The sequence below is a fragment of the Xenia sp. Carnegie-2017 genome, unplaced genomic scaffold, assembly GCF_021976095.1.
Source record: "Xenia sp. Carnegie-2017 unplaced genomic scaffold, XeniaSp_v1 HiC_scaffold_6, whole genome shotgun sequence".
In the NCBI taxonomy this organism is placed as follows: domain Eukaryota; kingdom Metazoa; phylum Cnidaria; class Anthozoa; order Malacalcyonacea; family Xeniidae; genus Xenia; species Xenia sp. Carnegie-2017.
This window is the reverse complement of record NW_025813526.1, coordinates 6110609-6135274: the sequence shown is the minus strand read 5'-3', so window position 1 is coordinate 6135274 and position 24666 is coordinate 6110609. Positions and strand designations below refer to the sequence as shown.

Here is a 24666-nt window from a genome sequence, read left to right as displayed (position 1 = left end):
TAGTCCTCTTATCTTATGCCTCGTTCTTTAAACTCGTCACTGCGTATCCACGTATCCGCAGAATTAAAAGGGTGCCTTTACAAATTGGACGGGTATTCTATAATTTACTCCGGCTGATGTCTTGAAAACCATTTAAATCCAGCCAATTCACAACTTCTTCAACGGAAAATGTTTCTTTAAGTGAGCCCATTTTCAACAGATTTAAGACGAACGAAATACTTTCAAGTTAAATCAGAACAAACGGTCAAATTGTGAATGGCTATACACACTGCACGGCACGTTTTATGGTAAAGAGCCGGCGGTTATATTGACTGGGATCAAAAATGGAATAATTATGATTTACATTCTACTCAGAGGTCGGACTTATTTTCTGAGCCATGAGTTATTTTTGTGACAACAGCTATGTGACAGCTATATTGCAGGAATATATTTACATAAATCGATTTTTATGAAGAAACAGAATTCAAACTGATTTCTGTGCCGCCTATAATATCACGGTAAATGCTGATCATTTAGTGATTAATAATCAAAGCAATTTTCGCAGTCGTTGCTTCCAGGGGCGGATCTAGGATTTTTCAAACATCAGTCATAAAACGTCGAAGGCGCTACGCACCTGGGGGGGTCTGAGGCATTCTACCCTGAGAAATTTTGAATTTCAGAGCCTTGAAAATGCCATTTTCAGCGTTTTAGAGCAATACAAAATGTATTTGTGGGCATCGTTTTTGCGTAAAAACAAAACATTTTGCTTACGTTTTTCAAAAAAATGAAGTGAACAATACTTGATGTTTTGCCAAATATTTGGCTCATTATCATGCCAAATATATGGCTCATTAGCATGTCTAGGAACGTAAAATTTATTTTACAATAATGCCATTAAAAACAGATATAGTCTTTAAAATTTCTACCAAGTTGTCAGGCATAGACCCCTGAGACCCCCATTCAAACCTCTATCTAATGAATTTAGTTAAGTTAGAAATTTGGTACTACAAGTGACAGTTCATAGATATAGAAAAGCTCAGACTTCAAACCATGCAAGTTTATTGTAACCCTTTACCCATCTCCACATCAGTGCCAGCAAATTCACCTTTTGAGAAAAAACTCAAAATTTTTTTCTGCCAAAGGTTAAGGAAAAATTATCAGAGTGAAAATTTGCAGTTAAGACAGCTTAATGCCATAAATGTTTATTAGGCATTTCACTAGACTATTATCTCCTGTAAGTATATGCAAGGTGTGCTATATAGCAATCACTAGTAGCATTGTATTTGCAAATACAAACAGAATGTAACCAACATGTCTTTAATTATATAATTACATGAATGTTAAAATTGGTTCATGTGTCATGCTTACTGGTTATGATAAATGTCCTTTCATATGATCAAAGCTTGTTTAAATGTAAATCAGAAATAATTTAGTTTAGAAATTATAATGATCATATGAAAATTTACCTAGTGATCATGAAAAATACTTTGCTGTTTTGCCAAATTTCAAGGTTTATCTGCATACATAGAAAGGCATTTTTACTTTATAGAAAATGCTTTTCATACATCAATAGCCCTTTGGAATTTATGGCAAACAATCTGGTATGAGCTGTAGATTGACAGACCTTTACATCTCTACATGAGGTGTTCAGTTAGAAAAGGGGACAATATGTGACATGGGACAACATTCCATGCATATGAAATACTCAGGTTTAATACCATTCCAGTCAAATTGTCAAAATAAAAAGCTTCATGGATCAGAAGACTCAAAATCACAGGTTATAGTAAACAGCTTCTCATGTAATCAATGTTAGTTTTCTCAAATCTTAAACAATATGTAGTATAACTGTCCAATGATTGAATGATCAATGATCATAAACTGAAAACCCAAACATTTGTTTATGATAAAGTAAATAATAGTATGGCGCCTTATGGCTACAGATTTTTGTCCATTGAAATATATTTGCAGGAATGTAGGATTTCGCTGCCGTATAACGGCCACGATTCCCAAGCACTAAAGAAATCATAGCTAAAGTCCTTTGGCAACAACAATTCTAGAAGCATCAATCTGCTTACCATACGCCATATTGACATAAATCGCATCACACACTCGCATAATTGACTTTGATATATTACATTCATGCATACACTTCACTTGTCCTTTACTTACGATTTTGGATGTAAATTTCTGCTGATAAAACTCAAACCAATGCTGGCTTTCTTTCGAACATCAATGACTGAAATGTCGCTCGCGACATCGTCTTTGCCAAGCATTTAAAATTTATCCATAAATTTCCACCCTCTTGAAAAAATTCACGTTTTGGACAGCAGCATTCATGTCAATATATGAATTTGTAAAAGATTTCCATAAATTCCATCTGATTGTAGTTTAGTTTCTATCATGCTTATAAAATTTACTATAAAACGATCAAACATTCAATTCAGACAGTGAGCTTGACTATGTTAGTTCAGTTGGCTATAGTCGAAATCCGTCAAACCAATCACAATAAAGCAAAATTCAAATGAACCAATTGTAAGATAGCAATTGGACTCCCTTATACGTCCGGCCACCCTTATTATCAGTCGAGACCATTCCAGAGTGTCCACTGATCTGGCTATTGACCAATAAAATAAGCGTTTTTGACGTTCATAGACTCCTTTATCCGTCGAACCAGTCAAGCCACCCCGCTTATCAGTCGGTTATTCCAGGTCAATTAAAATTCAACTGATCTGGTTACCAACGAGATATTCATTGGATTAGTCATTAGTTTTCAATAATAAATAATGCGGGATTTTTATCACGAAGTAAATGTGATAAGAAAATAAGAATAATTAATGAATTTTTAATTAATATGAATAGGTAATTATTGAATTTCAAACATCAGTCGCGCGACGGATTTGACATACTCTAGATCCGCCCCTGGTTGCTTCAGATATTTTCAATGGCCAGAAGAAAAGAGCAAGAATTTAAATGTATAAACATACATTGCTCGCATCTATCATTTGCCTCTTTCAAGAGATATATGAGTCATGTTCGAGATTATCATGTTCATGAACCCAATTTCAAGATTAAATGTCCGTTTGACTCGTGTTGTCGGTCCTATTCACTGATATCGTCTTTAACATCTCATGTGCGTCGAAAACATAAACGTGACCTTGATTATGCAGTTGATTGTGAAGTCAATGATATGAACGGCGATATTACGCAAGACAATGGCCATCTAGTGGCAGACTCGACACTGGACTCAATTGAGATGGGTTGCAACAACAAACATAATACGTATATTTCAGTCAAGGAAATGGCATTGTTTGCTTTGAAGACACAGGAATTCAATCAACTTGGTGACACTGCAACGGATGCAGTGCTTGAAAATACTTATCAGTTAATGGAGCAAAACAGGGACTATTTTAAAAGCAAGTTAAATTATGCATCGAGCATTCCAGTGTTGACATTAAAGATATAGAAGGTTTCGAAGAATTACTTGAGTCACCACCCTCACTTTCTGCATCAAAAAGTATTGCAGACATCAAAGGATAGAAACAAGTATTTAAGGGAAATTAAATATGGTGGTACGTATTTAAAGTATTCTAATACTTCTTGTAAGAACATGATAGTATAATGTATTAATTACTACCTAAATGTATTATCTACTTATTTTGTAGGACCCAATTGAAATAGTGCTTGGAGAAGAGGTGGTAACTTCTGAAGTGAATGGTCAGTTCCGAGTGAAAAAACACTCCTTTCAGTATATTCCAATAATAAAGGTCTTGGAGCAATTGCTTAATCAAATTGACATCATGTCACAAGTAAGAAATGTTGTTAAAGTAAAAGTTTACAATTGCAAAAACTAATATGCTGCTGTAACTTCTGTTAATTTTTTGTTAGGTTCGTAACCCTCACCAAAGTTTAGATGGGAATATGCGAGACTTTTGTGATGGAGAGCAGTTTAATCCTGGTCGCCATCCACTGTTTTCAGTCAACCATAAGGCTCTTCAGATTCTTCTTTACTATGATGACTTTGAAGTAGCAAATCCTTTTGGAGCAAAGGCAACTGTGCACAAGCTAGGTATAGCAATAAAAGGCTATGTTATTCCATGCCCATCAATGTTAAAGTACTTTATTTTTCTCAATCTCCATGGTTTGTTGCATGGAAACTGTCATACCTAATACAAATAAGATTTGAAATTAACAATTATTTTTCCTGCAATAAAACTGGTTCTATGCAAAATTAAAGTTGACCTACAATTTATACACAATGTAGAAAACAAAAGAGCAGCAATGTTGTGTTTTTGTTCTGAAGGCGAAAACATTCTATTGCTGTGTCAGTGTGCTACTTCCAACCTTTTCATCACTCTCTTGTTCCTAAGTCTTGAGGATTGTCTTGTCTCACACAATCATCTTTAGTTTCCTGGACATCAAAAACATTTAATTGACCTCCTTTAATCAAGAATATTGAAAAGTTGCATAGTGTACACTGCATACATTCTCACCTCATTTATATAGGTTTGCTCCGCTATCTTAAACACGTTGTTTGTTGTACCTTGTACCCAGTTCACTGCCTTGGGCCACACTTGAAAATCGATAATTGGGGGGGGGGGCTATATTATGCAAGATATGCTGTACTAAGTTCCTATGAAATCAATTGTTTTGCCCGCAAATGATTTACCGACTGTCGTGACTCAAAGTTTACCACTGTCTACTTTCAGGGCTAATTGGATATCAACTCATGGAGTCAAGTACCACAAACGAGCTGCACTTGTCTATAAGCAATCAATACTGCCGTGTATCTTGATGATCGAAGATTTAGTCATTGCTAATGGGGATGCATTTTTTATTTGTAAACAAATGCATACATTGAAATATGTTAAAAACCTACACTCATACGAAATAGCAATACTCAACAATATTGAGACGGTTAAATATGATGATCTAATAGACTATCCTCCGTTGGATGTATATACAATAAATAGACATGGATTCTCGAGAAAATATGTAAGAATGAGATATGACCTCTCAGATTGTGAAAATTAATAAACCATGTAACATATAAGTATATTATTTTCCATAAATGAAATTTAGTGCTTTTAATGTTTTATATTTTTGTACAAGGGTTTCCATAAAGCGAAAGCCGACTTTCCATAGAAGCATGACACTATTGTTGTGTTATAACACACATTAATAGTGATTATTGATCAAAGTCTGGTGTAAAGTTACACCAGATATAGGTAATATACGATCTACACCAAATCAGTGTAAACCTAACACTTTTGTTGGAACAAAATACACCTCAAAAGGTAACATAACACTCGCAGAGGTGTAATTTGTCCGTTTACACAAAAGTTGTGTAAATTTACACCTATACGGTGTTTGCTGTACACTTGGAAATTTAGAGTGTGTTATTCCAGCCTATACAGTTACCCATTGTGAATTTTTCAGGTTATTTTGTGCAAATTTACATTACAATGAAAATGCTAATAGACCCCAAGCAACAACGCAAAAAGGTGATAAAAGATGGTCAGTTGCATACCCTAAAGCTCACAAAGGAGAAAAAGCTGTGGCCAAACCAATAAGCGACTGTCCTACCTACAGTAAGAATTAATAGACAAATCAGAATCATTAATGACAAAATGTTAATGCGAAATACATTTAAAATTTTCACATTAATGCAAGATGTTCAGACTGAGTGTCTGAGACTTCGCAAAGATTTCAACACCACAAAAATAGCATTGGAGAATGCAAAAACATTGCTTCCAAAAGAACCTCCCTCACTTGTGGAAACATACTTGTGTGGGAAGCAAAGGCAGCCAAAAATTGAAGTCATCACTCGCAGACACAGTACATTTACAACGCCTGCTCTGCCCGACGATAAAATAAATGACACAGTATGTCTTTGCAAGGGAAAATGTGCTACAAGCCGATGTTATTGTAGGAATAAGAATCGTACATGTACGTAAAGTTGTGGTTGCCAAACCATGAAATGCAACAATACATGATGAAAATTTAAAAGCCTTGAAATCTCAAATACCTCAAATCCAATTTCAATTTACTTGGCATACTTCCCTCGTATGCATTTGTACATGCAAGATGGAAATGGCCTTCGACATTTCTTGCAAAGAATATGAAAAATTCATCTCGAACATCTTCGATACGCAACATGACGGTATATTTTGTGTATGACTGCAAGTTCGTCATCACCTAACGGACTGTTTTGTTCAATATACTGCCAAGTATCTATTTCAAGGACGTTTGCCGATATGTTTTGATTGAAGGAAGCAAGTTCAGTAACGCAAGACAAGCCTGCATCCTGTGCCGATTTAAGTTTGCCATCATATTCGTCATATTCAACCGCTTTTTCATGAAAGCAAAAGCATTCAATCGTTTTTGCCATCAACTCACAATGGCCGCATTTACACCAACTGAGTGAAGTTTTACGCCAACTATACATAGCTTCAAACTCCTCGTCTATCTGATCATCTACTTCGCTCGACGACGAACTTTCTGAGTCAGAATTCTCACTCTCTACAAATTCATCTGGCATTGGCTCAAACATATATGACTGAACCATAGCATCTTTGTTAATATTTTCCATTTTGAGTGCTGTAACAGCAGTGAAAAGTCCCAAACTTTGCGTAATAAATGAGAATGCTTGTCAATTTGCAATATTAACAATATTTATCAGCGAAAGTCTCACTGTTGTGACGTCACATATGAAATCGAATTATTTTGGCTGCTCATTTCAAGATGGCGGAACAGCCCTTGAAATAAGCAAACTTTCATTCTAAATTGCGCTTTAAATATATATTTTCAAACCGGAAAAATAATGTTTTACGGAATACTAAACTGCAATGAATGATATCGCGACATAAAAAAATATATGTCCCATGTACTTTAATTTTGTTTTTGTTAAGGCTATTGCACTATTTTTTGGGAATTACCTCGATAAAAATATACCGATAAAAATACCATACGCAACATTTGCCTCACTTGCAGTAAATTATGTAATAATTCACTTTTTAATTAATGCATTTAAGTGGCTATATGCCAATAAATATATTGATAATGTAAACTCTATCGGGAATGATTTATGCAAATAGTTTCGATTTGGGTAATGCATTTCCATAAATCTATGACTGACAGGAATCGTATTTTTCTACTTCATTTTTTAATATGAAATGTCTAAATGTCGAAGAAACGCTGTTTTTTGGCATATTATTTACATATTTGGCTATTTATGTCCTATCAATTTTAGTCAATGCATCTTTTGAGCGTAACGTCAGTGATCATTGATTATGGAGAATTTGTATTGTAGCACATTTATCGACTGCGTTAACTATTACTTTTCTTTGTTTTTCTTGGCGGCGCTGTCAGCATTCCTGTTGGGGGTATGGTGGGGGGGAGAAGGGGAAGGTCAGCAGAAACCTCACACCGTTTTTGTAGAATTTGACAGGGATTTAAATACACGTAGTCATGGAAGTCTATGGAAGTATAAATAGGACGCATGCTTATAGCCTTTAAAATAAAAGAGAATATTTACGTCGAATAAATGTTGCATTTCATTGCTGTAATGTGAGGAGAGGGGTGGCGGTGGCAGGTGAAACTTGAGTGTACAAATATAAGGTTCATGCAAGTTAAAATCGGTTGCTCATGTGTTTAGAGAATATTCTAACCATTATACGTTCTCAAATATAAATTTTTATATAAATGTCTTGATTTTTTAGATCTTTAGACATAACGTAATGGTTGAATTGTAAATATTTCAATATTGTTGTAATCATCAATATCGCCTTTTTTTATTTTAAGCATATTTAATAATTAATATTTTGAAATAGTTTATTACAGCACGTAATAATGATGTTACTATTTGCTTTGTTCTAATCCAGACCATACTTCAAATTAAATCGATGTTTCTTTTGATGCACTCAAGTAAATATACTACACTTGTTTGCATTTTTTAGTTATCAAATGCCGAAGACATGTTAGCTAGTCCTTACAATAATTATGATGATGATGCGCATCACTCGTCGTCGGGTCGCAAGTTTTTGCCATTTTTAGAGTCCCGACCATTTAACACTCATAGTGGTGAATGCACAGGAAACGACCATTATGATTTTGGCCAATCAAGTAACATCAACACGGGCATCAAAATGATCTTGCAGCATATCCTCAACCCGCCGTTCTTCTGCAACTGCAGCTTCGTTCTCAGCAATTTCATTGGACGAAGCAAGCGGTCAATATTATCGGCAAATGACAATATTTCCATATTAGATTCGTCCGAATTTGCCGTCGTAAAGTCCGATGAAGAAACCGATGCATTTGCCTCGATCGAAGACTCAGAGAGCGAGCTAGATCTCGATGAACTTGACAATTTTTTGCTCTATTTATGTATTACTTTGTATACTTTTCCATGTGCGCTTCTTGCCGTGTTAAGACTATGACGTCACTGACCTTTGCCGATTGCAAATATTCAAAATGGCTGATTTTAATGGCGGACAAGAAAATTAGACATTTCAAATGTTCATAACTCCCTCGTTATATTATTATTTTTGCTTACATTTTACGAAAGCAATAATTGATATGTGTTTAAACTATTGAATGCTCAAATCGATGATTTTTTGACGTTAAGTTTTCGACATAGAAGCACTCTAACAATCTACGAAGACTTTAATCAATATTTCTCAATCATCAATGTACATCTGCTGTCTATATATTGTCAGCATTTAGGTTATTAAACCATTTAGAAACTATAAACATTCCAATCTGATATATTTCTTGCGTTTTGCTTGTATTGATTGTAAGTTATAATGCTGCGAGATATGAACTATTCAATTTTGACTCGCATCAGTGCATTAGCCTGGATCTGCCCCTGGACAACAACAATGACATCAGCAAGTTTGACGTGGCAAATAAAAGTCAAGATTCTATCTAACGAGCGACAACATCGACAATTTATTTGACAAGGTAATATTGTGAAAAATATTATGAAGAAAATCTCGAGAACATTCGTTAAAGCATTTATTATTTTGTATTTGCAATTGGCTGCATTACTATCTCGAACAGATGTAAACAAAACAAACAAATGGTCGCGGAGAATACCAAAATCAGTCTTACAGAGACTGACGATACAGTATCAAACTTTAAAGAGATCAATATGGAGACATCGTTTCAAAGTAAACAACTTCACTTGGTGACAAATTACCCCATAATCTTTCTACCACCATGGTCGCGGAATCAAAGTGAGAATGATCTAAGTCGCTTAAAGGAAAGACAGGAAGAAATCGAAGAAACCCTTCAAAGAAATTTGAATCACCCTTTCGTCAAGAATGTACACGTTTTGGTCAATCAAGGATCCGCTGAAAAGCGCTTAAACCACTTAGGGGTAAGAAATAAGCACAAGCTCGTTATTTGTTATTACGAAGGAATGCCATCATATAGACATTTCTTAAAGTATGTGAGCCAAAGACTGCAAAATAAAATAATTGCTATAACAAATATGGATGTCTATCTTGGCGAAGGATTTGAAAAACTAAATGTAACTTTTTTAACAAAGCATAACATTGCCTATGTTTTAACGCGCTCTGGTAAAATAGAGAAAAGATGCAATATGAGTCATGGAATAGTCTGTGAAAGAAGATACGTTGGATCTCATGATACGTACATCATGAATTTGACAAATGCTATAAGCGACGAAGTACTAGAGATAATGAAAATGGACATGAACATTGGTGGAATTGATAACAGACTTCTTTGGGTTCTTAAGAAAAAAATGAATAAGAAACTTTTGAATCCTTGTCATTTCTTAAAAACGTATCACAACCACTGCGTAGCTATTCGTGGAAGTAAAAGGTATACAAAACTTCCTAAAGAGGGCAAGTCTCTTAAATGTCGCCCATCCGGACTATACAACTAACCGAAGTTCTATTTATTAGGAAGACTCCTTACAGTTCACCCGAAATTCTGTTTGCGTTGTTATGGCAACCACGACTCATTTTTTTACACTTTTATTGTATACTTTTGCGAGAATCAACCGCATCTTTTTTCAGTTTTGTAAATTTTCCTAATTGTTTTTGTGTGACGAATATTCACCATATAAAAAGGCAAGCCCCTGGGATTACCTACAGCTGAATTCAACTATTTTTCCACACGTTTACTGTGTAAATCATCCCTGCACGGTAATTCTGCCATATCCCTTCTTGACAACGTTGTCGTAGCATCTACGACTGAAATGATTCTAACAGGGAAATTGGCCAGACGTGCCGCAAGTCGACTAGGTATGATTGAGCCACGCTCTGGCGTCTCCAACGACACCAGACAGGGGTTTAGTTTAGTTTGTGCATTGGTTTACAAGGACAACCGACAGTTTGTACCTTTACCCGTTCTTAGAATGTCTTCACATCCAATTGAATTGATCGCGGGTGAACAACTTGCAGAATTTTGTCCTCTGATTGAATCACGCTTTCACTCCTCGGTTTGCGCTACAGTTTGGTGCAATACGTCGAATACATTTATTGAACAATTCGAAACTGTTAATGACGATACCCGGCTACCATCTGATGAAAGAGTCTTTAGGACATACGACTGTCACCACGCATAAGATCAATGTTGTGCAGTGTCTACCCATAAAACAAACACTCCGACGATTGCCATACCGTCATAGGGACGAGGCTAATTGTCAAATTGACAAAATGTTAGAAAACGAGGTCATCTGTCCCAGTACTAGTTCATGGTCAACTCTCATTATTTTAGTTAAAGAAAACAGCAGTGAGCTTAGATTTTTGTTATGACTGCAGCAAATTTAATTCTATCAATGTTGGTCATGTGCACCCCTCATTGATGTTTTTTTTGACACTCTGGGCGCTTTTAAGTATATTACAATTTCGGATTTCGAAAGCAGACATTGGCAAATTGTTGTGGACGAGAACGACCGCCACAAAATTGCATTTGCAACATTGAGTTGTTTACACGAACTTTAACCGGATACCGTTTGGCCTTTCTACTGCACTAGCAACTTTTCTGTCGCTTGTAAAAGATGTTGTGTTATCAGGGTTAACACATAAAATTTGCTTGTGTTACCTAGCCGATGTTTATGTTTTATTACTGTGGACCAGACGGCAAATATGTGCTAAAAAGCGAAATATTTACTATATGCGATGACTCGATCAGCTCAAAGATTAAATATCATTTAATCATATTTGGCCTAGATTAGGCAACAAGGTCCAATTACAATGTTATTAAAAGATATAGGCGACAAAATGACAATAAATTCATCTTTAAAATTTCTAAAACGAATTAAGTTAATAACATATAAAGACTGGATAAAAGCGTGGGAGATATTATTCCGGAATTTAACCGTTGGCATCGGTTTCCAAGCACACGACTTCGTTTCTACCGAGCACAACAGCACTCACCCATATAAGGTCAGCAGTACATAATATCATTCGCATTTGACACGTAGATTAGATTGAAGAAAGCTGTAAACATGGAAAAAAGCTGAACCTTTTAACACGGAATCAAAACACATGAAGGTGACGAAACTTGTCTTGAAATATTTTATCCAAGCTCATTTGCAACATATCCTAGAACACGAAATCACTGTAATGTACTGTACACGAAGTCGTAGAATAAGGGTGTCCGACTATACATGGGAATTTTTACTGACAAGAGAGGGGGGAGCAGCATTTCCCATTGCTTATATTTATTTGTATTATACTTGGGAATACACAGACAAACGCACATTGCCTATGAATCAGGATTTTACACAACGCTAATGACATATTTCTATTGACAAAGAGCATGTGTATCTTATAAACCATGTCTCTAAAGTGTAGTAGTCATGAAAAATATCCAGTGGCGTAGCTAGAGGTCATGCTTGTCATGCTGAGCATGACTTACTTTTTCGGCAATTTTGATTTTTTTCGATAATTAATTCTTTGATTTGTCTGTAAGACGTAGCTTTTGGTTTGCAGGCTTTTACAATAAAGTGCATGGAAGAAATGCGCTTGAGTTTTTGGACTACGCGTTGTGTTACGCAAAAAAGCCCGCAATTAGGGAAAACCTTAGCCACCTGAGCGCTGGATACGTTGCTTATTGATGACGTTTGAAACTCGTGCTTTCCACTTGAGAGCATGACTTCCTTCGAAAATACGCTTCTTTGATTGGCCAAATTAGGCTAAGTTCTTGCATACTTCCGCCAAAAGTCATGCGGAAGTCATGCCATGAACTCATCGCAGGAGTTTGATTGTTTTCACGATACGCTATTATACGGTCATATAATTACTTCGATTGTTTATTTCGGTCATGGAAGGAGTTGAGCAAAATCAATCGACGATTTCCTTTTCCCCCTTTGATGGTCAGGATATAGTAGCAGAGCTGGTAGAGAGATCGTTTTCCTCACGAAATATTAGTGAGCAGAAACAAATAGCTCGCATGTCAAGGCCGATACTGAAGCTTACACTAAAGACGAATGATAGCAGCTTTCAAGAAAGTTGGTATTCGAACAAGGACTGGCTGTGTGGTATAGTGTGAGGAAGAATAGATTGTTTTGCTGGCCATGTCTTTTGTTTCATTCTTCCCCTAGAAAGTCTCCATGGGCTTCAACAGGCTATCATAACATGCATAGTTTTAGTGGTGACAGCATAAAACACGAGAAAACAAAATCTCACATGGAGGCATACAAACAGTGGAGGTTATTTGATTCGAGGGAGAGTGTTGATGTTTTGTTTTCGAGAGCTCGGCGAGAAGCAGTAGAGAGGCACAATGAGGAGGTAAGGCAAAACAGAGATGCTAAAAATATTGGGGAGGCAGTTTTATATCTTGCCAAACAGGAATTAGCATTTAGAGGACATGATGAGAGCAGGGCTAGTCTTAACCAGGGTAATTATAGAGAATTACTAAAATGCTTTGGAAAATTGGATTCTGTTTTTGACCGTCGTTTGCAAGGTAGACTGCAAGGTACAGAGAGAGTGGATGAAGGTGGAGTTTTTACTGGGGTTTCAGCTGATGTCCAAAATGATTTACTTGAGTGTATTGACTCAGTCATTCAGGATGAGATTGATGATGAAATGAAAGAGTATCAGTTTTTTAGCATTCAAGTTGATGAAACAACTGATGTTATAGCAAAAGCACAACTCAGTGCCATTATTCGACTAGATAAAGGGAGTGAAATTGTGGAAAGATTTTTAAAATTTAGAAATGTTAGTACCGACCGAAGTGCACAAGGTATTAGTGATATAGTTAAAGGCATCTTAGAGAGATATGGAGAGGCTGTAATACCTAAATTAGTGATGCAGACTTATGATGGGGCATCTGTGATGAGTGGTCATCTAAATGGTTTACAGGCAATTTTAAGACAGGTGTACCCCTATGCTTATTTTTTTCATTGTGCAGCACATAGGCTTAATTTGGTTTTATGTCAATCTGCTTTGAAAATTAAGGAGGTGAAAATATTTTTTGCTAATGTTTCTGCATTTTCCACCTTTACAAATTCCAGTCCTGAAAGAAAATCCCATTTGAAATCTCATGGGGTTGATATACCTGCTCCAGGGGAAACTAGGTGGTATTTCAAATCTCGAGCTGTGTCTGCTATTTTTAATAATTATGATACACTAGTGAAAGCCTTTACAGAGATAAGTGAAAATCCTTGGAAATGGACTGATGAAACAAGTACACGTACTGATGGCCTTCTCCACTACCTTGAATCATTTCTTTTTTGTTTCCTTTTACTACTTTACTACCAAATCTTGGAGAGATCAGCCATTTTATATGATATTCTACAAAATAGGTCTACTGATTATGCATTTGGCATGAGAAAAATTGAAGAATTTGGTAATTTTCTAATTTCCCTCCGCAATGAAACAGCTTTTGAAATTTGTTATTCTGCAACTGAAAGTAAAACTGGTCCTCCATCTCGAAAATCTGAGATAAATATAAATTTTAAACAGCTCTATTACGAAGTCATTGATTGTGTAACAAATATGCTTAAGGAAAGATTCACGGATGCAGAGAGCTTTTCATTTCTTGACTTAGTCAATCCTAAACTTTTTGTGCAGTGGAAAACAGCTATTCCTAATGAAAAAATTCAACAACTATCAGCAAAATATGGTCCTCTCTTTAATATACCTAGGCTTCGAAGTCAACTTTTTTTGTGTACCAAGATAAAGATTTTTTAAAAGATAACTCCATGGAATTATTGAAATACATTTATCATATTGGTATTCACCAGTGTATAGCCGAATTTGTTAAATTATTGAAACTTAACGCTGTTATTGCCATTTCTAGTGCTTCAGCTGAAAGATCGTTTTCATGTTTAAATAGGGTGAAACTTTTTTAAGGAACTCAATGGGGGATGAACGCCTTGGCTCATTATGCAGAATTTCAATTCATAAAGATATTTTAAAAGCAAAAGACGATCAAAAGCAATTACATCCAGCCATCCTGGATAAGTTTATTAAAAAACCTCGCAGACTAAATTTTTCATACAAATGAGTCTGCATGGCTCATTTTTCACTCTCTAATGCCGCTTTAAGCAAACCAAAAAGAAATCTTTGAAAATGTATGTTTTTGATAATTAGTTATTGCACTTGATACAACCATTTGTCTCCTCTGAAGCAGAATCACTAAACCAAATAAACTGCGCTTAAAAAATGTGCTCGATAAAGGTTAAACTTTTCTAGAAAAATTGTAAAATAGTTTTAAAGGGTTGGAAAAAGACCGGGATAAGATGAGAATTGAGCATTTTCATTCTTTAAAAAATGTCCCAGATGCTCTCCCATTTCTAACCAAATTCCTCTTTTCAACTGAGGTGTGAGGGCGAGAATCTGGCGCCTTAAAACCAGACTGCTCATTAAAAAGGTTCTAATGAGGGCTGTCTATGTTGGAATCCCATTTTTATACTTCCAGAGTCGATGTGTTGTGTGTTTCCTAGGCATGCTGATGAGCCCTGACATAGGGCGAAACAGTCCAAGACTGAAGGATATTTGAAAAATAAATTTAAACGGTTGTACGAGGCGTGACGTTCCATGTTATAGCTTCGTAAATAAAAATCAAAAAAAGCGTTTTCCGGGAGTTTAAGGCATTTAATTTTCAAAATTTTTGACGCTCGGCGCCAACCATGGTGGCGTCTCGTGGGCTGTGCACTAGCGTATGAGCATGACCTTGTTATCTCAACCAGCTTCGCCACTGAAAATATCAACCAATATTTCAAGATTTATTTGGTACAACTCGTGTAATGGTTAAAAAAATATTATTGTTAAGTAAAAGAAACTTGCCTATCGGGCGTAGGAAAAAGTGGAAACCGGTTTTACTTATAATCCATATATCGTAAGCGAAATATGTTGCATCCTCTACTTGTAGAATTTACATACTGGATACATATTGCGTATATCATAAGTATAACCTACGCTTTCCTACAATTGAAAAATTGCTTTGTTTCTTTAAAAATAAGTAATCCAATTTTCGCATGCGAGACAGCGAGATTGGGAACTTTTACATATGGCAATGCTTTTCATTATCTTCTGAGTGTCAAATTAACAACAAATCTAATTGTACACGAGTAATTTCTTCAATTGTTGACAGTTGGTAAGTATATAACTATGCACGATTACAGCAATAAAATACTTTGAAGTTTATATCCAAAACATGTATATCAGGACTGGTAAAACAAACACAAATATCCAAAGCACCGGTGACATATATGGTATATGTACGGTAAGCCCGTATCGGGCTTTTACGCCACGCTGATCACAGGACAAAAAAATCTTTATGACTGCAAATGAGAATACTTCGTCTTTCTTGTCTACCCGATCATACATACATGTACTTTGATGCGTAATTGTAATCCAATTCGAAGGTAAAAATTAGTCCTTCTTTATTAATTAAATAATGTATGTTGCCTCCTTAATCGATTTCATTGTTGTACTTTATGATATTGATGCGTATCTTTTAAAGGCTTCACGAAAAAGTGTACACAAATGCAAAGTAGTCAATAACATACGTTTATCTAGACCAATAGCTACTATTAATACATCCATTACAATCGTTACATAACCGTTCACATTATGCAAATCAAACACTGTTTACGTCGCTATAATTTAGGCTTGCGTTCACCAAGATTTAAATCTTCGATAAAATCAAACTAAACTCTACTTGCGACATTCACTCCTAAGCGACGGACAAAATACAAGTGCGACTTTGATTGAAAATATTTTTATTAAAATTTGAATGAATATATAATTAAATATCATTATATCACCGCTGTGATAATTTTGGAAGACTTTTTCTGTGCTTGGTTAAGAAAATAATCGAAGATAAAATTCGTACGTGCGAATTAATGTATTGGGATAAGAGACAGAGCTCTAATTTGCTTTTAAAGGAGCTGACCTCACTCCTATCGTAGAAATGACTCATCATAGTGAAGTACTAATACAAAATAGTGTAACGATACGATGCTTCGACTTTGAATATAATCTATTTCATTCTTTTCTATTCTATAAAGAATGTGACTGTTTCGCCCAATATCAGGGCTCATCAGCATGCCTAGGAACCACACCGCGATATGGTGGTGCAATTCCGACATGGACAGCCGCATTTTCTCGTGATATAATACGAGAAGTCTCTCAGCGCATTTTTAGCAGCCAGTTGCGTTGTCTGACATTTCTGCAGGAACGGCGCATTAAAGCAGCCAGTTGCGTTGTCTGACATTTCTGCAGCAACGGCACATTAAGCCCCGGTAGAACGAGCGCAACATTTTGATCCAACATCATCCAACTTTGTTGTCACAAAATGTTGGCCCCGTTTGACCACCCTTTTTTATAATGTTGCATGATGTTGGACAATGTTGCATGGAATTTGATTGTAGTCAAATTTTTATCCAACAAATTATGCTAATTTTGCATGTTGCGATCGTTTGACCTGGCGTTAGCAACAATGTTGGTCATACGCATGCGCAATATACGTTTAGCTTGATAATAAACATGGCGGACGAAATAGCAAACTTAAGTGACGAAGAAGTAATTGTAGAAGAATATAATACCAAAAAGAAAAAAGCAGTTAGAAAGTGGACCACGAATGAGACCAACACCTTGATTGACTTGTTCGAAGAAAGACCTTGTCTGTGGCACATATTTCAAAAGGACTACCACTGCCGAGATGTAAAGGAACTAGCTTACGAGGAAATGAAGAATATATTGGGGATTAGCGTGAAAGATATTAAAGCTAGACTTGTTTCACTAAGGGCGCAACTTGGCCGAGAAATCGCGAAAACAAACAAAACGAAATCTGGTCAAAGTTCGAGACAGAACTATTCATCGTCGTGGGCTTATTGGGACCGATTACAATTCCTTCGTCCGGTTATGAACGCTGGCAAAAGTAAAGACAACCTTTCAAAGCATTCATCTTCAAATATATCTCCTCGTCTTGATTCTGTTGATGATGAGATGGATACAGGATTGGATTCGGAGTCGGTTTCATCCAAATCATCACGTGGCAGTTATAAAACACCCACTAGGATGCGAGCTGAAGCAGAAGAAAGAAGAGACCTTATTAATACTTGCATTGACGTTTTAAAAGAGCCAATGCCTGCTTCAAATAGTGTTAGTCAGTGTCCATTTTCAATGTATGTGGCAGAGAAGTTATCAAAATTTCCACCAAGAACCAGAATAGTTGCTGAAAAACGCATCACAGATATAATTTTTTAGCTGGAAATAAATGAAATGAATAGTTCGACATCCCATCCAACACTTTTTTATTCAAATCATACAAATGCAAATCAAAACATTGGTCAGCAATTCACAGAAGAACGTCCGTATGAAATGCAGTTAAATCCACAAGTGACTACAGAAACTGAAATCCGCATTCCATTTTTAAGAAATGCTGTGCAATATTAAGGAAGCTTTCTATGTATAGCAAATAATAAGTTCCATGTTTAGTATTCTACTGCTGCTATTGTTGTAATTGAGGATGACAGAATGAGGTAGAAAAATTTTGTATTTTACTTAAAATAGATGTGTTATTTTTAAAAAAATAGACAGCTTGCAACATTTTCATCAACTTCATATCATGATTTCAATATTTCAAGATTTATTTGGTACAACTCGATATAGTTATCAATATTGCTACTCGATATATTTATCAATATTGCAAGGTTGCTAATCGCAGATTGCGATCCTCTAGCGCCTATCGACAATGTCAACACAAATTGTTACAAAAAAGAAATAAACACAAAGCACGCTCGGATACGAGTACTGTCATCACAAGCTACGACCGCACATTCTAGACTGGCATCTTTGGTTTCAAACCTTGACTTCATTCATCTAAAACATGTTTCTGATCGTGAGAACTCTAAAAAACTAAGCCATCAACAACGCACCCAAGACCGCAAGATATTTCGCCTTAGCACTGGACAGATTAACACAAACCCAATCAACCCTGAAGACGTGGTTTTCAATTTCTCAAATCGTTTCATCACCCAAAAAGAAAAAGAAATCCTTTCGAAGGGCCTCAACTTTGCTGTACCACCTGCCAAACTAAACTCGTGCACTTTCCGCACACCATTTGAGAAATTTTACAATCGCCTTCAACAAGAACCCGTCCACACACCCTCTGGCTTTTTCTCTGACTCAATTAAAGCTAAACTAAAGGACATAGCTTACTCGGGTTTTCGCAGTTACAGCCGACCGAATGCCTTATACACGGAGAATGAACTAAACGCGTTAAATGATCTGAGAAATGACAACAGCATTGTCATCCTGAAACCGGATAAAGGCAACGGAGTTGTTATTCTGAATAAAAACGACTACCACAAAAAGATGATGGAAATTCTAACGGACACATCGAAATTCGAACTTCTAAATGATGATGCCATCAAAATTACACTGAAACGCGAGAATCAAGTAAAGACGTTGCTGAGAAAACTAAAGGCAGAAAAATGCATAAATGAAAAAACATACAACGAACTTTATCCCACAGGTACACGTATCGGCATACTTTATGGACTCCCTAAAATTCATAAATCCTCCATACCTCTAAGACCAATCTTATCTAGTATTGACCACTACTCCTACAAGCTAGCCAAATTCTTTATTCCTCTCCTTACACCAATCTCCGCCAACTCCCATGTTATCAAGGACTCTTTCTCTTTTGTCCAAGATCTTTTACAAAGTGACATTAACGCCAATAACGTTGTGATGGCGAGCTTTGATGTTAAATCATTGTTCACCAACATCCCAGTGGATGAAACAATCGCCATAATAACTAATCACATCTTCTCCAGTAACACGTCCTTTCAAGGCCTTGACAGTTCACAATTCACTCAACTTCTCTCCCTCTCCGTCAAAAACTGTCATTTCTTCTTTAACGGCCAAGTTTATCAACAGATTGATGGTGTGGCTATGGGCAGCCCCCTAGGCCCACTATTTGCGAACATATTTATGGCCTTCACTGAAAATTCATGGCTTCACAACTGTCCCTCCACCTTCAAACCCCTTCTTTACCAACGTTACGTTGATGATTGCTTTCTACTCTTCCGATCATTGGATCACATACCTCTTTTCCTTACCTATCTCAACCACCAACATCCTAACATCTCCTTTACATCTGAACTGGAAAAAGACAACACGCTCCCCTTTCTTGACGTAAAAATAACTCGCTCAAACGGCAAGTTTTCCACCTCCGTGTATCGTAAACCCACTTTCACTGGTCTCTTCACCAATTTCCATAGTTTCATTCCCATTCAATACAAACGCTCCTTGATCTCCTCTTTACTTCACAGAATTTTCAACCTCTGCTCCAGCTATGAACACTTTCATACCGAACTAGAAGTCGTTAGAAAAATGTTCACCTTAAACAACTTCCCTTCATACATATTTGACAATCATGTTCACCGCTTCCTCAACAATACATTTGAACCCAAAGATCTTATTCACATTGCTCCTAAGAAAATCATGTACTTCTGTCTCCCTTTCACTGGCCTACACTGTCTTCAGATTCGCACTCTAATCACTCGACTCTGCAATGCTGCCTTTCCTCATATCAACGTTCGCTTTGTTTTTCGTTCATCCAGGCGTCTCTCCTCTTTCTTTCCTTTTAAGGATAGGGTTCCCAAGCTCCTGAGATCTGGTGTTGTATACTCATTTAAGTGTCGATGCTGCTCTGCATCGTATGTGGGTCAAACCACGCGTCATTTACACACCAGAATATCAGAACACTTGGAATCTCTCCTTAACAGGAAGCCTTCCTTATGTCCACCACCATCTGCAGTTCTTTCTCATATAAGAAATACATCTCACCTTGCCGATTTTAATGATTTCTCAATTCTCTCTTCCTCCTCCGACAATTATGACCTTATGATTCATGAAAGCCTTCTTATATCCAAACTTAAACCCTCTCTTAACACCCAAGGCAACTCAATCCCCCTTCACCTTCTTTAATATACCGCCATTCTCACTTATTCCGTCATCTAAACTTCCTACTCCTCTCACATGTAATTTAACACCCCATATTACATGCTTGTATTTAAAACCTCGTGTATAGATATTAATTCAATTAATCTGAAGATGTCTTAAGTTAAAGACGAAACGTAATTAATAAATCCTTCTCTATTTGATTATTGTGATGGCTTTTTTAAAAGTATTATGTTGGGCTATTATGTTCATATTGAAAACTTCATATCACCTTTGTATAGTGACTAAAATTTACTTAGTTTTGTTTTGCAAAATTGCATGAAATTGAGTTTGTTGATGAATTATCAATGTAATGGCTATTCAATATTTTAGTAAATAGTAACTAGCATCTTTCCCATTGCCATTCTATAGCACCATGAGTGCAAAAATATTCCATAAATGCATTCATAATTGATTTTGCAAGATTTGAAGAGTTATGACCAGATGATGATACACTGAGTGATGTAAGTATAGCTGAATTGTCTTGTCGCCATTGACCAGGAATGAGGTTACCACTTGAATCTTCAGCATCACATAAACCAGGTGGACAATAATCATTTCTGGAGGCACCTTTTCTCAAGAAATTATGAAGTACAAATGCAGCTTTGATTAAGGATTCCACAGTTTCTGGTGGTAGCTGAAGTGTTGTCCTCAAAAATCTCCATCTGTTAACTACAATTCCAAAGGGGTTTTCAGATATGCGCCTAGCTCTACTATGTCGATAATTATACACTCTCTTTTCTTTGGAAAGACCTTGTTGGGGGTATGGTTTCATAAAGTACGGTTTCAGAGCAAATGCATCATCACCCACCAAAACAAAAGGTAAACACTCTGAACATCCGGCAAGATATTCAGGACTTGGTAAGGATAATTTATTGTCCTCAATAGCCAATGCCAATCCACATTTATTCCATATTCCGCCATCGGATACACGACCATTTGTGCCAATGTCTGCATACAAACACTCATAATCAGGTCCTGCTACAGCAAGGACAACTATAGAATGAGTGTGCTTGTAATTGTAGAAGTAGGAGCCTGAATTTGGTGGTTGTTGTACAACTACATGTTTGCCATCAATGGCTCCAAGGCAATGAGGGTACTGCCACTTCTCATTAAATTTTTTGGCAATATGCAACCATTCTCGCTTTTTGGATGGCACTTTCATATAATCTGGTTGAACATGATCGTTTATAGCATCACAAACATTTTTTACAATATTTGAAATTGCAGATCTTGATACTCGAAACTGAAAACTTAATGATCTATATGATTCCCCAGTGGCCAAAAAACGTATGGTCAATGTTAATCTTTCTGCAGCTGTGATTACTTTGTGACCACCAGAGACCTGACACGGCGTAATGTCTTTTTCAATATATCGTAATAACGTCTGAAAGTCGTCATAGCTCATTCGCATCATTTCTTTATATCCTGCGGTATCCTCCATTCTTAATTCCTTAACAATGTTGGTAAAATAGCCCTTTTCTTTTCTTTTCTTCATCCATGGTCTTGTTTTTCCTCTTGTCCAACTTCTTTTGTTTTCCTCTAGAAGTTCTACTACACATAAGGCAGCTGCACAACGACGAATTTTGTGATATTGATGAATTTCAAAATTAGTGGCCGCCATATTTATTCGAATTGCGTAATGTTTAATCATCAATGATATAAAATGTTGTTTTCGTTTGACCAGTAGGGCACAACATCTTCAAACATCTTCCAACAAAGTTGGATGGTGTTAGTTGAAAATGTTGCGCTCGTTTGACCAGGGCTTTAGAGCAGCCAGTTGCGTTGTCTGACATTTCTGCAGGAACGGCGCATTAAAGCAGCCAGTTGCGTTGTCTGACATTTCTGCAGCAACGGCGCATTAAAGCAGCCAGTTGCGTTGTCTGACATTTCTGCAGGAACGGCGCATTAAAGCAGCCAGTTGCGTTGTCTTACATTTCTACAGCAACGGCGCATTAGAGCAGACAGTTGCGTTGTCTGACATTTCTGCAGGAACGGCGCATTAAAGCAGCCAGTTGCGTTGTCTGACATTTCTGCAGCAACGGCGCATTAAAGCAGCCAGTTGCGTTGTCTGACATTTCTGCAGCAACGGCACATTAGAGCAGCCAGTTGCGTTGTCTGACATTTCTGCAGGAACGGCGCATTAGTGCAGCCAGTTGCGTTGTCTGACATTTCTGCAGGAACGGCGCATTAGAACAGCCAGTTGCGTTGTCTGACGTTTCTGCAGGAATGGCACATTAGAGCAGCCAGTTGCGTTGTCTGATATTTCTCAAGGAACGGCGCATTAGAGCAGCCAGTTGCGTTGTCTGACATTTCTGCAGCAACGGCGCTTTAGAGCAGCCAGTTGCGCATCAACGATGAATTTATCGGTATATACAAGACATGCAGTTAGTTTCTTTATTAATTGATTTTTCATAAAGCGGTAACAATACATGTATTTGTGAGATGTGTTTGCTCGTCGTTGAAAAGAACATAACTAACGTATTCACCACAATTATGATATTCCAATGTGAAGCTATAAGTTTGATTTAAAGAAACAATCTTATCATTATGTTTCCATTAGAAATGTCTAGTTATTTCCCCATTACAAAAACATTTAAGAGTTACGAGACGACCGACATTCTGCTTGTAAGACGTTGGTATTTGACAACATCTAACGTCACGAGGAAATATTGTTTTTGAAATGAAAAGAAGCTCATTAATGTACAGCTCATTAGCAATTATTGGTCGCAATGCGTTTACCATAAAAATATTTGGACTATGGTCATATAAGCCCATTCTATAACGAGCATAAGCCAGGACAAAAACACCACAGCTAATGGAATCATTCTGCGCTGGAAATTTGTCTTCCTAATGCGCCGAGAATTCCGACACGAAATTTTTGTTTGCTATTTCGATACATTGACCTCTCATTCGGTAAAGTTCTTTGAAGTAAAATTTTATATTATCTACCAATGTTAGATATTGACTGCCTCTTGCTATGGGGTCGTACAAATAAATGCAACATTCAACAGTGTTGATTATTGCCATACACCAGTGACTATCTTGTCCAACATTTATAGGAATTGCAATCACGTCGTAAAGATGAAACAAAACACCTCGGTAGTGCCTCCTTAACATTTCATGAAAGCGCTCTTTATTGTTCGGCTGGCGTACGGATCGAAGTTTTGTCATGAATTGTGTCGAGAATGCAAAACTATGCAATCCAAACTTTTCCGTATTTTTTGTTAGCAATAGAAGGTAACAATTTATAACCTCATCATTGAGCCATCCAGGGTTGGAAAGAACATATGTATCGTTTGAAAAACCCTTTTCCAAAGGTTCAAGAGTTTTGATATCTTTTCCCAGAAGATTGTATCCGTGTGTTTTAAATGAAGCAACACGTTCATTTCTTACATTGAGATCACAAAGTGAGTGAAATACCTTGCACATTTTCTTATATTTTTGTGCAATTGACGGAGGCAAACTATCGACCTTTGATTGGACATCTCTACTATTCGTTTGTGCGGTTGGCGCACTTGTGCTATGAACAGAGCCCACAAAATTTGGTGAGCTTGTACTTCGGGGTATGTCCTCATTGTCACTATCATCGCTGAGTTGGGTTGACGACTGTCGTTCGTCTCCATAACCTTTGTCACTAAAATTTTCAGCGGAGTAAAAGGCTATGTACACATAAGTTGACACCTTTTGCTTCCACTTTTGTGATATATCAGAGACGAATGTATCGTCGACCTCATAAACTCTTCCATCTTTGAATATTACAGCTGTGTAATGGCCAACATCAATACCTGAGCCGTAATGCAATGCACATGAGGATAATTGATAAGTGGCCGATGCACCATCATTCTGCAATGTTAATTTTAATGGTAGTGGAACTCTCTGACAACTCTTCGTAATCCCTGATCCATTTGAAACAAATCTTTTGAAACCAAGGCATAAAATTTTAGGCAGTGTTTTGGGTTCACCTATGCGAACGTGACTCGTCTTCACACTGCATGTGCTACAGTCTGTAAATACAGAATCGATTAAACTCTCTTCGATTTTTTCTGTTAAGGTTTTGTTTGCATTGTCAACGGAAACAAAAAGCGTCGTGAAAATTTCCTCATCATGCAACCGAGTTTTTCCACATAAATCACAAATTTTTTTATATTTGTACATTCCTCTAAAGGAGCCTGCGTCACAATGTTCATGCAAAACTATAAAACTCACGTGAATATCATGTTGTTGGCCACTCGCATAACCAAAATACTTATTA

General features: G+C 36.7%; 2 protein-coding genes across 2 annotated transcripts; both read left to right on the top strand.

The window, feature by feature from the left end:
- The first annotated feature begins 8844 nt into the window (after positions 1 to 8844).
- Positions 8845 to 10094, top strand: LOC124457991. The gene has a single exon (XM_047008116.1). The coding sequence runs from the start codon at positions 9056 to 9058 to the stop codon at positions 9884 to 9886; it is 831 nt and encodes a 276-aa protein (XP_046864072.1). The 5' UTR covers positions 8845 to 9055; the 3' UTR covers positions 9887 to 10094.
- A 7436-nt stretch (positions 10095 to 17530) lies between these two features.
- LOC124457010 lies at positions 17531 to 20534 on the top strand. Its single transcript, XM_047007310.1, has 2 exons — positions 17531 to 20093; positions 20526 to 20534. Exons 1-2 carry the CDS (start codon positions 18780 to 18782, stop codon positions 20532 to 20534), a joined length of 1323 nt encoding a protein of 440 aa, XP_046863266.1. The 5' UTR covers positions 17531 to 18779.
- The last annotated feature ends 4132 nt before the right edge of the window (positions 20535 to 24666 follow it).